Source organism: Geospiza fortis, unplaced genomic scaffold, assembly GCF_000277835.1.
Source record: "Geospiza fortis unplaced genomic scaffold, GeoFor_1.0 scaffold203, whole genome shotgun sequence".
NCBI lineage: Eukaryota > Metazoa > Chordata > Aves > Passeriformes > Thraupidae > Geospiza > Geospiza fortis.
The window spans coordinates 1,314,880-1,329,674 of record NW_005054385.1 but is presented as its reverse complement, the minus strand read 5'-3'; the positions used below and the strand labels follow the sequence as shown (position 1 = coordinate 1,329,674).

The following is a 14,795-nucleotide window of genomic DNA, read 5'->3' as shown; positions in this document are numbered from 1 at the left end:
CTGTCTGAAAGGCATAGCCCAGTCCCAGGAGGGTAGTGCACCTGATTGCCTCACTTTAAATATGGCAAGGAAACCTTAATGAGAGCCTGTCTCTGGGAGAGTTGAGGGTTGGTTCACAGCAAGGGTGAGTCATTTGAAGATGCAGCCTGCCTGTGGCATTATGGTTTCTGAACACCAACCTGTAATTATCCCAAGGTTCAAAGAACAGGAGTCTGCTGAGCTTACTGAGCTTCCCTGGAAGAGGAGGATGGAAACTTCTCTGTGCAGCAGCTGCCTGGCCTACCTATTTAGAAACACAATATATTTTCCTCCTGCTATGCACCATAGGGCATCATGGACCTTATAATGTAGTTTTCCACATATCCAGGAATAAATGAGCCAGGTGTGAAGATATGAAGAGGTCTCTAATTTCCTGGTAGCTCAAGTGATGTTTTAAACACTAAAAAGAGAACTCCTGGAAACAAAATCTCAGGAAATGTGGTTGAAAAGGAAAGGGAATCAATTAACACAAGGGAACATCTTGAAGTTTCCAGTAAAGGAAAAAAACAGATGGCCAGTGTGGAAGTCCTAGGCACCACTGCCTGTGATTTTCCCCTGTACATGGTGCATACTGCTTGCGCTGCTTGCAGTAACTTGAGCAATCTGTCCCTCCTGCGTCCCAAGCTGGAAGGAGCAATCCCAGTTATCTGTTCTCAGCAGGCACAATCCAGTGCTGCCAGACGTGGTACACCTGAGGCCTGAGGAACCAGCAGGGAGAGAACACTGGATTAGCAAAAGCTGCTCGTGGCAAGCAGCCACCTATCCCACCAAGATGCTCGAAGAAAGAGGTGGCCTGTAGGAAATACCTTCTTCCCGCTGAGAAGGTCCCTGCACCATTTAAGTGCTGACTGGTTTCTGGAGAGAAAAGGAGTCTAAAACTGAATTTGAGCAGCTCTGTAACAAAAGACATATCTGTGAAAAAATATCCCCTGGGCTCCCACCCTCTTGAACTGACTTCATGTTATAAGGCCAAATATATCCCTGGTCCCTTCATTTGCACAGTGGCTGACATACCTGGTGCAGTACTTACAAACTGTGTTGGTCTGATTATTTAGTGATTTCTTCCCATGAACATTCTCTCACCACAAGTCTAAGCTGACTCTGAGAGAGGCAAAACAAATATATTCTTTTCAGCATTTTCTTTTCATTGAGAATCCAATCTGCTTCCAAGACATGTTACAACATTGATGAGTTCCTTCTTGCTTTTTCAATTGCTGTCAATACTCATGGGTATTTAATTTCACTGAAAGGTCTAATTGAAAACACATTTTTACTGACCTCCAGGGGAGTCAGATTGATATTTCTGTCTTAGTTACATGTGTAGGTAGAGTGCTTTGCTGGGGAGAATCCAGGGAGAAAATCTGCAGTGTCCTTAGAGTCAGGCAGCACCTAGGGGGTCTCCAGGCAACATACCTCACTTGAATTATGTGTGATGCTTCTTATCAGTGTGAAGGTCAGAGCAGGCAACACTCTTCTTCCACTGGCTTTGCAAGGTAGAGTCTGTGTGTACCATGCTCTCCTACTTTAATAAATGCCATATTGGCAGGAAAGACTTGATGGTAAATCAAGGCCAACCAGCCAAAATCAGCAGGCTTCAAGCTTATTTAACTGCAAATTACTGATCTGGGAAAAGAGCTGGCCAAAATAATAATATTTTCAGCCCCTTCCATATTTCTAGTTGTGAGATAAGAAAATCTACCAGGTATCTGCTAATGCATTGTAGCCAGAGCACTTTCTATGCTCATGACTGCTTTGAAAGTATTGCAGTGGTTATACTAGTCCAGAATCAATGACTTCCAAACTATTTTCTTTTCTTCCTGTGTATAGCAGATGTTCACAAAGTCAACTTGTGCAGTTCCTAAGGCATGAAGAGGCAAACAATCTACCACAAGAAGCCGTGTAGTAATTAGCCAACTCAATTACATAAACCAAATTGTGACTATGATCCTCTTGAACTGAAACCTAATTGCAAAAGTATTGCTGAAGTGTGAAATAGGAGAGATCTTTTAATATTTATTTCTGTGTGTGAAGTTGGTGGCTATGAAAGCACCAAAGTAACACCAGCAGCTTTAGGTCTTTGCCACTTTTGTTTCCTTACCACATCTTCCTCTGCTAATTTAAATGCTTGGGACTCTGTCTCATAGATTTTTCCTTGGTTTGCCTGTTTGTGTCATTGTTAGAAATATTACTGAGCTGGGCTTTCTCTCTTTCAGGTTTCTGTGGGGTCGATAGCAGAAAGTGTCAAGGACAGAGTGGTTGATTCCAGACTGCAAGTGTATGTCACCCGACCTGGCCTGTTCACTTGTCTTGCCACAAACAAGCACAGCAAAACTTTTGGAGCCGCAAAAGCAGCAGCAACCATCAGCATTTCAGGTATGCAGGGAAAGAAAAGGCCATTAATTTTTTTAGCCTTTCCTGCTGGGGAAGAGGAAAGGGATGTGGAGTACTGCGGTGGAAGAGGGGAAGGCTTGGAGAGCTGATAGTGTGTGGGGGCCTAAATTTGAGTCTGAGTACATCCTTCACCAGGCTATTTCCTCGTATACTCTTTCACTTCGGAGACAGGCATAGCTGTCATTTCCTGAATGTTTGGTGCTGTCTTGTACTTTGTGTCCCAGAAGCACACTTGGTAAGTTCATCCATATGGAGGAAGTTGTGGCCATGACCCAGCGTTGGTATCATCTAACAGCAAAGTGAAAATAGCTTCAAGCAGTTCAGCTTCACAAGGGGCTGGCATCCAGAAAGCAGGGTGGTTGCTGTCAGAGTAGTACCATGCCTTGCCTGAAGTTATCTCTTCCCTTAGAGACGTCTCCCAGATATGAAAATTAATTTCCAAAGAGGAGAAATACCTCTATCAGAGCTAACTAACAGCATTTGTCATATGGAGAGAAAGGTGGTAGCTTGTCCTGTCCCTCTTTGGACAGGCAAGGGGATTCAATTAGAGGAAAGAGGAATCAAACTGGATATGGGATAGTAGCCCTGGTTCTGCTTTTAACCAGGCAGGTACTTGTTTATCTCTCTGTGCCTTAGGTTCTGCTTTCTTGATAAAATAATCATACCCTTTCTTACACTGGGCACTGAAACCTACCAGTAATCTCTGCTCCATAATGTACTCACCACTTGGTGCTGTATTTCCCATCCCCACTTCTGCTTTTAGCCCAGGCAAGTGTGTCCCCTACAAATGCAGTGGGGTGGACAGGTACTTGGGGCTAGTGGAAGTTATACTCTTCCAGTCTGTGTGTGCTCAGCAGGAGGAGAACTGCCCCCTAGACCTGAGCAAGAGTCTGGCTCGGCCTTGCCCCAGCTCACAAGGCTCCAAGGGCAGAGGTGCCCTGGCCCTTGGCTGATGCCCAGTGCCTCCTCCCTGTGCTGGCGCTGCCCAACTCCCTGTGGCATGGCAAGCCAGGGCCACTCCTGTGTGCTGGTACTGCATCCCCAGCCCTGGCCTCTCCTGCTTTTTACAGCTGCTGCCTGAAGTAATGGATATCCATGTGGCTTAAACACGGGATGCTACCTGCTGGTTACATGGGACCCAAAGGATCAGGATAAAAGTAGTGGGTTTATGGTGCAAGAATCCACTTCAGCCAGCACTGCCATCAACAATCCACTTCCTCCTCCTCATTCTTTCTCACTTTACAGTGTTTAGTGTTGGCCAACTTTTCTTCCCCACAAGAAGATACAAACAAAGGAACAGAATTTAGGTGCATTTTTTTCATACAGCTTACAGTTGTCAGACACATTTCCTAGCATGGAAATCTTGACTATGCATCTCAGAGGGAGTGATGAAGTGTCACTGATGTCTTTTCCATTTCTTCTTTCTCCTGGTTCATCACAATTCCTGGATCTGGTGCCTCTTGGCAGAATGGAGGTAAGAATGACTTTCTGTGGCTTTGTGGAGGCTCTTTCTGGCCGGGGAGAAGAAAAAAAGATGAACCAAGGGGGTTTGGTTAATTTGGCTTAAATTAAGAGGTAGGGTTTTTTCATTCCAGCTGTGCAGATGAGGTTCACCCATAGGGATCACTGATCTCCTTCACAGAGGCATAATTGGAGAGTAAGCTTGGGTGGTTAACAATGGTTTTGAGTCAAGCCAGCAGTAAGGGTGTTTGAAATATGGTAGTGGGGAGAATATTTTGAAGGAACTTCTATTTGGTTACAGATCCACAGTTTGCCTTGACCTTATAAATTTTCACTGCAAAGCTTAACTGCAAGGTAAACTCCTACCTGTTCACAGTTAATAAATATAATTTTATTTGGTGCTCACCAGATTAGGCAGGAGAAGATTATGTTTGTTCCAAGCAGAGTTATGGATGAATAAAGCCACTTACATGCGATGAGAAATGAACTTCTTCTTAGTAATTTTTGCAGGACTGAACAATTTAGCTGGCCTTTTCGCTTTAGAATCCTTCCATATTTCTACATGCTGCACTGGCTGATCAGTCTGGAAGGAAAATGAGAATGTTAGCCTGGGAGATGGGCTGGGAGCTTCTGGCCACCACAGAAAAGAGCAGAGGCTAGGAAAGTCTGAGCAAATGGTTTTGCCGCTCTGCTGACACAGACTCCCTGCAAAGGCTATTGCCTCCATCACAGGAGCTTGCAAGGTTGATTCAGGAAGTTTGTAAGTGATTAAGTGACCACCCAATGATGATGGCAGACTTATGCCTTACACCTGCACCCATGCACGTATGACAGGCATGGGGACACAGACCAAGTGGTCAGCCCATCTATCCCACTGGTGTTCTTAACATTTGCTGCATGATTTTTCTTTTCTGTGACAAACCATTGTGAGAAACATGTTGTTGCTACTTTTCCATTGCAACTTGGTCTGTCTCCTTGCATATTTTAGAAAAGCAAGGAAACATTATGTTAGCGCTGTTAGCTCTTCTCAGTCTGCCTCTGCAGTCTCCTGATGTCAGCAGCACAACTGCCCCGTGCACACCTGTCCCTGCTTTTGCCCCTGGCCACAGGAAGGACGCAACTTTCAGATTAAGCACAATGGGAATCATCAGGGAAATGCAAATAACATGACCCCTGCCATGCCAAGAGCAGTTCTAGCAGGGTACTGGGATTGGTGCATTGCTTTGAGGAAATCTGCTGTGTGCTGGGGAAATGTCATGAGCTGTGAGACTAGTGCAGCATGCTGAGGGACTCCTGTGTCACATGAAAGGTTGTCCATGGAGCCTGGAATAATGCAGTGTCAGAGCATCACTGCCATTTTGATAAACATAAAGGGATTGGTGCCTTCCTGTATTTTTTTATCCAATGTGACAGAAAAAAAAATTAAAGAAAAAATTCACATGGAGCCCAAAATAGAGCAGCTGAAACAGGGCCAGGGATTGTCATCTGCAGAAAACAGCATCTGAAGAACAGAAATGTGAGCATCCACTGTTATCCTTTGTCCGTGTACCTCCAGCTTTCTGAAAAAAAGCAAAAAAATCAGCAAGAAACCCCAGAGTTAACAATGGGTGATTATTTGGACAGGGGAAAGAAATAAAAGGCAAAGATACAAATAGCTCTGTTGACTGCTCCAAATGGTTGGCATGTTGTGAATTGAACTCTCTGACCCCAGTTACACTGACCGAATGGCAGTGGGGACAGCTGCACTCAGCCCTCCTCTCTGCCCTGTTTTGGCCATGCCCCACACACAGGGAGTCTGTTTTCACAGCTTTGCCTCCCATACCCAGGACTCCGCCCCCCACAGGCTGCCTGGGCAGAGGGCACCTGCTCACCTGCAGTCCTTGCTGCTGGTGGGTGACCGTGGGAGCTACTGGAAGCATGGCTGGCCTGTGCACTGCCCCTACCCTGCTGCTTACTTTTGATGACCATGGGGAGGAAGGGAGGAAGGGAGCAGGGAGAGATCTCCTTCCAGATACAAATAACATGGGAAAGATAAGTAAATGGCCCTAAAAGAAGATGACCCTACTGTGATTTCTACTGCTCCTGTATAGCTCTGTCTCCATGCTATGTGTCAGGACTTTGCAAAATGGGAGATGTGGTGAAAAGATGCACATTGCAGAGAAACACTGGGAAGGAAAACACAAAGACTTGTGCCTTCCTCATCTCTGAGTCCCCCAGCTAAAGGTGTGGAAGAGGGGCAGGTCAGGAGTGATGCAGGAGCTGTGGAAGGGCAGGCAGGACCTTGGTCTGACCTTGTGAAAAACTCCCTGGCATATGATGGGTTGAACTTACCTGTCTCCTGCTCATCAAGTCTATCTTACATTAAACTCTAACTCTTGTTAGACAGCAGAGCGAAAAATCCTGAGTTATCACAGAACTGCAAGCAATGCAAGCAAGCAGCATGGCTGATCCCTACTGCAGGGAAGCAGGAAAGTAAAATACTTTCCCATTAGAGCCCAGGGGCAGAGTGAGGGGCCATACTAGGTCATGGTTCTATGTGGTTGCTCAGGCTTCAGTCCACTTATAACTTTAACAGCACTTGGTCAGAGCCTCATCCCTGGAGCTCACCTGGGCTGGCATCAAGGTACCCTGCAGAATTTTCATTCTTGCATTATATTAGCTGGTTTTAGTGGTATAAACATCTACCATCTCCTCTGCCCTCTGTTAACCTTACACATGCCACTTTATTCAGAAACAGGGCCATCGTGCTCATGTAGCTGTTTAGATCTGTGAGCTTACTCTGTGTGTGTGTGTGTGTGTGTGTGTGTGTGTGTGCTCTTGTCCTCGACAGCAAGCTGTACAAGGGTGACGCAGGCTACTGCAGCACATACAGAGGTGAGGTGTGTAGTGCTATCTTGGCGAAGAATGCTCTTGTTTTCTTCAACTCCTCGTATGCTGACCCAGAGGAGACCCAAGAGCTGCTTGTGCACACTGCCTGGACTGAACTGAAAATGGTGAGTTCATTCTGCCAACCGGCTGCTGAGTCTCTGCTGTGTAACTACATCTTCCAGGAGTGCAATCCCTCGGGAGCTGGGCCAGCTCCAAAACCAGTGTGCAGGTAAATGAAGAAAAACATGCTCACATTTCACTTTCATTTCGTGGGGATATGTATGCAGCAGGGGAGTGGTGAGGGACTGTCCAGGCTTGCTTGCAGTAGCAAGTGAATCTGAGTGAAGCTGGACCCTCTAGGTTTGCACAGGTTTTCACTTTGCTCTCTCCTCTGTACACACAGACTGATTCAGCTCTCACTGTGCTCATGGCTAGGGTGTGGTCTGAATTTGTAGTCCAGACCTCTACGTTACATCAGGTGTTTGGAGGATTGTGTTGAAAAGAAGTATCAATTTGAATTACATAAGCAGTTTCAATAATTAACATATTGTTTTCTGTTATTGTTATCTTACTAGGCCAGTATTTATATTTTTATTACTATAGAGAGTAATTGCTTCTTTCAAGTTTTGACTAAATGCAGCTCCAGAAGATGCAACAAATCTGGCTGAGCAATATACCAATCATTTAGCACTTCCTGCTATGACAAAAATGTGACAAAAATGATGAGACCAGAGGCATTGCCTGTGTAGTTGTACCCAATAAACCGAAACTACAATGTAGTTATTGTGTCCTTCTATATGCAGAGAAATGTGCATTGAAATTGGGCTGACAGGGAACCTGAGGAGTCCAACGCATCTCTTACTATAGCTAATCTACTGTTGACAGGTATTTGTAAACAGATCCCAGTGACAGACACTACTCTCTTACACAACCTCCTGAGCAGCCCTTTCCTTGTTGTTCCTTGTCCTCCCACCATGGTCATGGAGGCGAGTTTCTTTCTTTCCTCTTTGCAGTGAAATTTTACATCCTTCCCAGATTCTCTGACTAGAATAAAACAGGTTTTCCTGAGCCCTGCACACAGCTTTTGCTCTTCTGCCCAGTCCAGGTTTGGTTATTTTTAACTGTAACAGAATTATGATTGCTTGCTGTTCTTTGCAGAGGACAGACCCACACACCCATATCAGGGTGAAGCTTTCTTTTTCCTGTCATGTTAAGCTCCTAAAAGACTAGTCATTACCGATATCACCGATATTACCGATATTTGGGCAGCTGGCATCCCTGCCTAAAGTGCACTGCTTTGTTCTTGTCTTCCTTGAAGCACATTTTAAAATATTATTCAGATCTGCATTTACTGGAAGAGTAGCCCCAGCTCTAGTGTCCCAAATAAAATACAAACCTTTTCTACAGATATGGCAAGCACGCTGCTTGATGGACTTGTGCCAGATGTCTAATGGCAATAATTTCTCGAGTTATGTAGGGGCTTTTTAAGACAATCAGCAACATGTTGGTTTTGTAATCGGGACCTTGCTTCTCCTTTAACACCTCTAAAACAAAGGCACAGAGGAAAATCCCACTGTGAATATTGACCATACATTTAGCTTTCTACTTGGTACCTGTGCTGCCTTGTATTCTATCAATGACACAGAGGTGGCATATATCCTACGAAACAATATTATGTGCAAGTATCCAGAGATAATCATGCAGCCAAGTACTACCATTTGCTTTTTGCTGGCAGGCTCTTCCCTGCCACCTCAATATTCTGCTCCTTGTCATTGTGCTCTTAAATACACAATCACTCTGCTTTTTTTCAAGATCTGTGACAGTATTTATATCTCTGCCACACATGCACAGCACATTAGTCAGCTAAGGGTTGTGCACATTGCTCTGCAAGGTATTTTAGTTAGATCTTGGCCTTGCTTCATTTACCCCTGCCCATGAGTGGCCCTGCAGGACCAGAACTCACAGTGATTTGATTGAGGACATGTACTTCTGGGGCACTTCTAAAGTCAGAATTATATAAACTAACATAAATATTCACTTGATCTTGATGCACCTGAGCTAAAAGTTACAACATTTGCAAATATATCTAAATGTTAATGGGCTTACCTGGAATAATTTTTCTTCAAATCCCTGAATCAATGTTGGTTTTCATTAATTATTCCTCCCTCCTTCAACCCTAATTTTAATGCAGCTTTCTTTATAAGAAAAGTTCTGGAATAGCATCCTTCCCAGCTCCTGTCCTCAGAGAGCATCAGCATCAGCAGTAGTTCTTCCAGAGCCCAATATTCCTTTTGATAACTCAGATATCTAATATATTTCTATATGGCTGAGAGAGGTCTAGGGCCTCTTGAACACATCTCACATGGTCTTGGTTACTTTCCAATTTTTTAACTTCTTTCTACTGACAACTTTATAGCTTTCTGCAGAAGCTGGCTGGACTACACAAATTTTCAGCTGAAATACTTCATGAGTAAGAATTTAACTCTCTCTGATGTGGGAGAGCTCTCCCATTTTTTGAGGGACATACTGCCCTCAATATGTGTCCATGTATTTGTATCTTATTATTTATTTTCTGCACCAATTTTTCTCTTTCCATGTTGTTTTTTTAATGTTCATTTGGTTTGGAAGCTAGCTAGCAAGAATAACAACTGACAGGCTGAGTAAAGTTTTATAAAAGTAATCAGGGGGTAAAATAAGATGAAATGAAACACAAGAAAACCATGTGGGAAAAGTTCACTCAATGTAAATTTAGATGCAAATTGATTAAAATGAGAGTTTTTAAGGGAAAGTGATGTCTCATCTCATAATTCTTGGTTACATCTGCCTCTTGTTGCTGGCTGCTATTGCAATAGCAGAACTACCCCCAGTTTCTGTTTCAATCACTGCTGATAGGAAGTGATTGGGCTGTAGGGAACTGTCTTGTGTCAGCGAAAGTTTTTCTTTGTTTGGGTCTGTATGTCCCCTCCTCCCCCTACATAGTCTCTTGTGGTCCCTAGAAACACCACTGGCACACTTGCTGTCTTCTGCCATTACTGCTCTTTGTCCATCTGTCATTTACATGACATAATATTTCTAATAATAACCTGAAGTAATCTTTGCCTGTGACCTCAGCAAACCCTCTGTGTGCAGCATTGGGTGCTACAACAATGGTATGAACCCAGCTAGGAGTGATTGACCACTCTCTCTCTGGCTGTGTTACCATTCTTCCAGGGTGCAGATAACCTTCCTTTAACCCTGGAGGAGACAGCGCTGCAGAAGAATGGTCTTCTGCATTTTGCAATTGAACACTGAATAAAGGCCTTATTTAAGGGTGCTCAGGATCCAGGAATGAACAGAGCTAATTCAATCCAGATCTCCCAGGTCTCAGCCAGTGCTTCAAATGCAAGTTTTTCTCATTTCCGATCTAAGTATTTCTTTACTTCGCAAGGTCACTCCTGTTCCACGTGTTGTTTAACATAAAAAAGATAAATTTGCCATCTGCATTCTGGCTTCCATGGAAGGGAGGAAGGAATAAACCAGGACTGGCTAAAACCAAGCACAGATTATCTGGGCATTAATGACTTCAGCCTGCTGAATTGAGGGGCATCCATTTCTGTTGCAGAAAAGCTGTTTCTCTAGTAGAATTCTCAATGACCTCCATCCTTCAGGTGCTTTGGAGGGTTTGCAGTGTTGTTAGCCATTGCTCACACTCATGATCATCTGCTCTTGCCAAAACTGTTGTATAATTAAGGAGGTTGCATCAACCCACCAGGTGGTGAATTTGGCTAAATCCTTCCCCACACACCCCAGAAGTACATTTCTTTTTCTGCATCATTGTGTGATGAGTTGTGGATCTGGGAAAGACTCCAGCTGAGCTGTGCAAAAGAAATCTCTGCACATGACCTCAAAGTTGATTTTGTAACTCAGGCTCTCAAGAATACTTACATAAATAAGCAAATCACTGATAAATTGACCAATATAACAAATCCACAAACTTCCCAGAATTGTGTGTTTTCTTTTTTTCTTTTCCTTTTTTTCTAGTGCAGGTATTTCTACCATGCCCTTCTCCCCAAACAATTTCTCATATAAGGCCCATTTAAAAATCCAACACACTTCTTGTCAGTGAGTTTCACACTGTTATGGAGGTAACACATTATGTGGGAGACAGGTCACTTTTTTACCAGGCAATCTGCAGATATCTACAGAGAAAAAAATTGATTTAAAGTTGCCTGTAGAGACAATTTAAAAATTCTGGTTTTTTATTCAGTGAGATTAAAGGTGTATGCAAATATTTAATATAAGAAGGTTAAGAATTGCAGCTCACCTTTGGCTTTTAGTAGATGACAGAAGCCAAATGAGATTTTAGGATATATTGAAAAATTTGAACTCTAGAAATGAGAGGGAGACTATTTACAAGAGCATGTAGTGACAGGACAGGGGGCAATGCCTTCAAACTGAAAGAGGTTTAGATTAAATAATAGGAAGAAATTATTTACTGTGGGGATAGTGAGACACTGGCGCAGGTGGCCCAGGGAAGCTGTGTATGCCTCATCCCTGGAAGTGTCCAAGGCCAGGCTGGATGGGGCTTTGAGCTACCTGGTCCAGTGGAAGATGCCCCTATCCATGGCAGGGAATTGGAAATAGATGATCTTTGATGTCTCTTCCAACACAAACCATTCTATGATTCTATGATGTTTATTAGAAGAACATGTAAAAAAATCTGTAGAAAAAGATTGGAATGAACTCTTCATAGCTTGGTGTGTATTGTGTTTTGAGCATAACCCTGCTTCATTAAAAATGTAGGTTTGTATGTTTCTTAAAGGAAGCTGTTGCATTTCATACAGCTTTTTTTATAGTTTATGAGCCAGAGAGACGGGCTTTAAAGAAGCGTTACCCCATTAGTGGATTTCTGTCAGCTTGATAACCCCTGCACATCACTGCTAAGTGCAGCCATTTTTTCCCAAGCCATTGACAGCTGTATTTCACTTTTTTCTGCAAAACAATGTAGAGAGAATTGCCTTGCTGTAAAGGATCTCTACTGCTTTAAGGAATGGCTCTCAATGGAGGAGAACTCTCAGAAGGGGATTTACAAGCCAGGGCTGATGCTACTCACTCTTCCTGAATGCAACAGGTTGCCCAGCCTGCACCAGAATCCCAGCTCCTGTACCCGCATCCCTTTCTTTGGTAAGATGGCACATGCTGCTGATTGTCCAGAGAGCTGAGTTCTTGGTAAGGGAGAGGGGAAGGGTATGATCCATAATTTACAGCTAAAGTAAAAGCTGATGGTGGATACTGTCCTGTCAGCACCTGTACATGGAATTGTGACAGCTGCTTTAGCTGTTTGCCTCTCTTGTGCAGCTGGGGTGTGGGAAAAATCCCTCAAGTAAATAAAGCCTGGATCTTTATTGGGAAGATCATAACAATCTCGAAAAACAGTCTTAATGATAGCAAAGTTGCCACTCAGGTGCCTTTGCAAAGAAGCAAGCTGTTCAGGCACTGCTAGGGAGGGAACTTTTTCCTGTAACATGCTTCTAAGTGAGCATCTGGTGATATTGCATCCTGGACAACTCCCCCTTACATCTGGTCTTGTCTTTTTACAGATTTTAAGGAGGAGAACATAACCAGTAAGTAGACTGCTCCAGAGTCTATGTTTTTAGAGATTGACATGATATTCTTTATTGAAGCTGCCATTTGCACATACTTTTGTGTTTTCTGCTGGTCCTGGCTGGCTGAATTTAGATTATTACTGAGGATTATCTGGGTTTCCATGTCCAAGGCATGGGGAAACACATTTCCAGCTCTTTGGAGGTTGGGGAGACCATGGGCTGGTAAATTTTTATGAGATAGGCATGCTGGTTTTAGATGGTACCGTTTCCTCCAGCTGTTTCCTTTTCTATCTACCCATTGCCTATCATTCCCCTCTACCCATATTTGGATTCCTGATTCTGAGGTCATTCCAGCCTTGTATGTTAACAACATGGTTACCTATGACAGGCTGGCCTTGCAAGACCTTAAGCTCCCAGCGCTCTCCTCAAATCACCTCTGAAGTCTGGCTGTTTCTTGTATGAGCCTCCCATGACCAGTGGTGAGACCCCGATATACCCTGCAGTGCAGCTTTGACTTCTGTCAGGCTCTCCCCTGCTGCTGGTTGTGGCTGAAGCATGCACACCCAACTCCTCTTGCACTCGTGTGCAATTGCAATTTCAAGCTCAGCCGCTGAACTGGCCTCATTGGAAAAAGGAGGAGTCTCTCTCTTGCCATGCATCTATGCTGGTGAGGTTTGCAGATTCCACAGTGGCTCATACCTTATGCATGGAGAGAGAGGCAAAGTGAAAAAAAAGGGAAATAAAGAATTTTGGGGAATATTCTTTCATGGAAGGATCTTGGCTTCACCTGACAACCCAAGACCTAGGGGCCTGGTGATGCAGACATGGAGACAAGGGCTTCAGCACCCTGTGGGCCAGTGCCTACAGCCTGCAAGGGCAGCCACCCCTGCCCTGGTGGAGGAACCACAAGAGAGAGGTGTCAGCATATGGGAGGAGCATTTGTGGTATGGCTTCAGTCTCCTCACAGTTGCTTCAGGACATATCCTCTGACTCCTGTATATCGCGTATGCATGAACTTTTCTGTTCAGCTTCCACAGTATTTTCCCAGAGTGGCATTGCACAAATGTACAATATTCAGTCATGAACCAGGAAGATATATCAGTAACATTTTAGTAATACTGACCCCTCTTTTTACTTTAGATCCACTGTTTTGTGCACAGGGGTTTGTTGAGTGTGAGCTGAACTGTTTTCTAGCTTGTTATCAAATTATTTATTAATGTCCAGGTGGACCAGCTATATTATTCCTCTGTCCTCATTGTAGGAAGGCAGTTTATGAAAACATCTGCATTTCCAGAGAATGAAAGATTCAGAGGTTCTTTCTTAGTGTTGCTCCTACCACTTAAGCTCTCCACATTCATCTTTTAAGGTGTTCCACAGACATTTATTTCAGATCTGTGCAGAAATCTTTTCCTTGTTTATTACTAGCTGTGTCATGAGGTATGTTTCAGGCACTGCTTTCCTTGTCTTTGAATGTGAAACATGAGGTATGTTTCAGGCACTGCTTTCCTTGTCTTTGAATGTGAAACAAGTAAAATTCTCATCTCAGGTACACATGTTCCAGGACAGTTTAACACCTCTGATTAAGATGTTACACCTCTGCAGAGCTATAGGTGCTGGTCATGCAGGGCTGCTATCTTATTGCAGATGTGAGTCATAAATGGTATTTATGTATCAGCCAAAGAAATCCACCTTAGAGTATTTTACTTTGCATTTGTCATGGGTTTAAATGTTCCCATAAAGTCCATGATCATTCCGCTACTGAAGTGTTTAGATGCCTCAGGGCTACATGAACTCAACCCTTTGTTTAAGCTCACTGAGCTGGAGTCAACACTTTAAAGGCAGTGTGCCTACCTACAGGCGTATAGTTTCTGCTACCTGCTGAAGCCTCAGTAAGCTAAGAGTCTATCACAATATATAACTGCTACCTGAGTGCAAGAAGAAAACAGCAGGTGGTCATGGTGCTGTGTTGGCTGTGGTCCTTGTACATGAGAAAGAGTTCAATCCACAAAGACAGGTAGCCTTGTGTCAAATTTGGGTCAATCCTTACACAAAGCTTTCAAGAAGATGAGAAGTATTTGCTTAAAAAAGTCGTTATTTTAGAACACATCACATTTCTTCTTGTTCTTCTTTATTACTGAGCTGTGAGATTATGAACATAATAGAAAATAAAATTATGACAAAATAATGTGCTGGTTTGTTAATTTTTCAAGGCTAACAATGCAGTGGACCTTAATATATGCCATCTATTACAATGTTAGCCTCGGCTCAGCAGAGTTTAGAGATTGGCTACTATGTATTGAAATCTGTAGGGCTGCATCTCCTCTGCTGTCTTTCTGCTTCCTAGATTATGCCAGCATGCATTAAACTCTCCTATGCGGACAGGTGTATGTGAGGACATGGGTCCTATGAGGACATTATTGCATATTCCTGCAGTAAAATCTCAAGATTTTC

General features: G+C 43.5%; 1 protein-coding gene across 1 annotated transcript in view; it reads left to right on the top strand.

Moving 5' to 3' along the window:
• Positions 1–14,795, top strand: part of MUSK (muscle associated receptor tyrosine kinase) — a 57,183-nt gene that overhangs the window by 28,651 nt on the left and 13,737 nt on the right. The window contains exons 7-11 of the mRNA XM_005425342.2: positions 2,253–2,412; positions 3,898–3,904; positions 6,722–6,988; positions 11,747–11,922; positions 12,339–12,362. Of these exons, the coding sequence (XP_005425399.2) occupies positions 2,253–2,412; positions 3,898–3,904; positions 6,722–6,988; positions 11,747–11,922; positions 12,339–12,362 (634 nt within the window). The remainder of the gene's footprint in view (positions 1–2,252; positions 2,413–3,897; positions 3,905–6,721; positions 6,989–11,746; positions 11,923–12,338; positions 12,363–14,795) is intronic.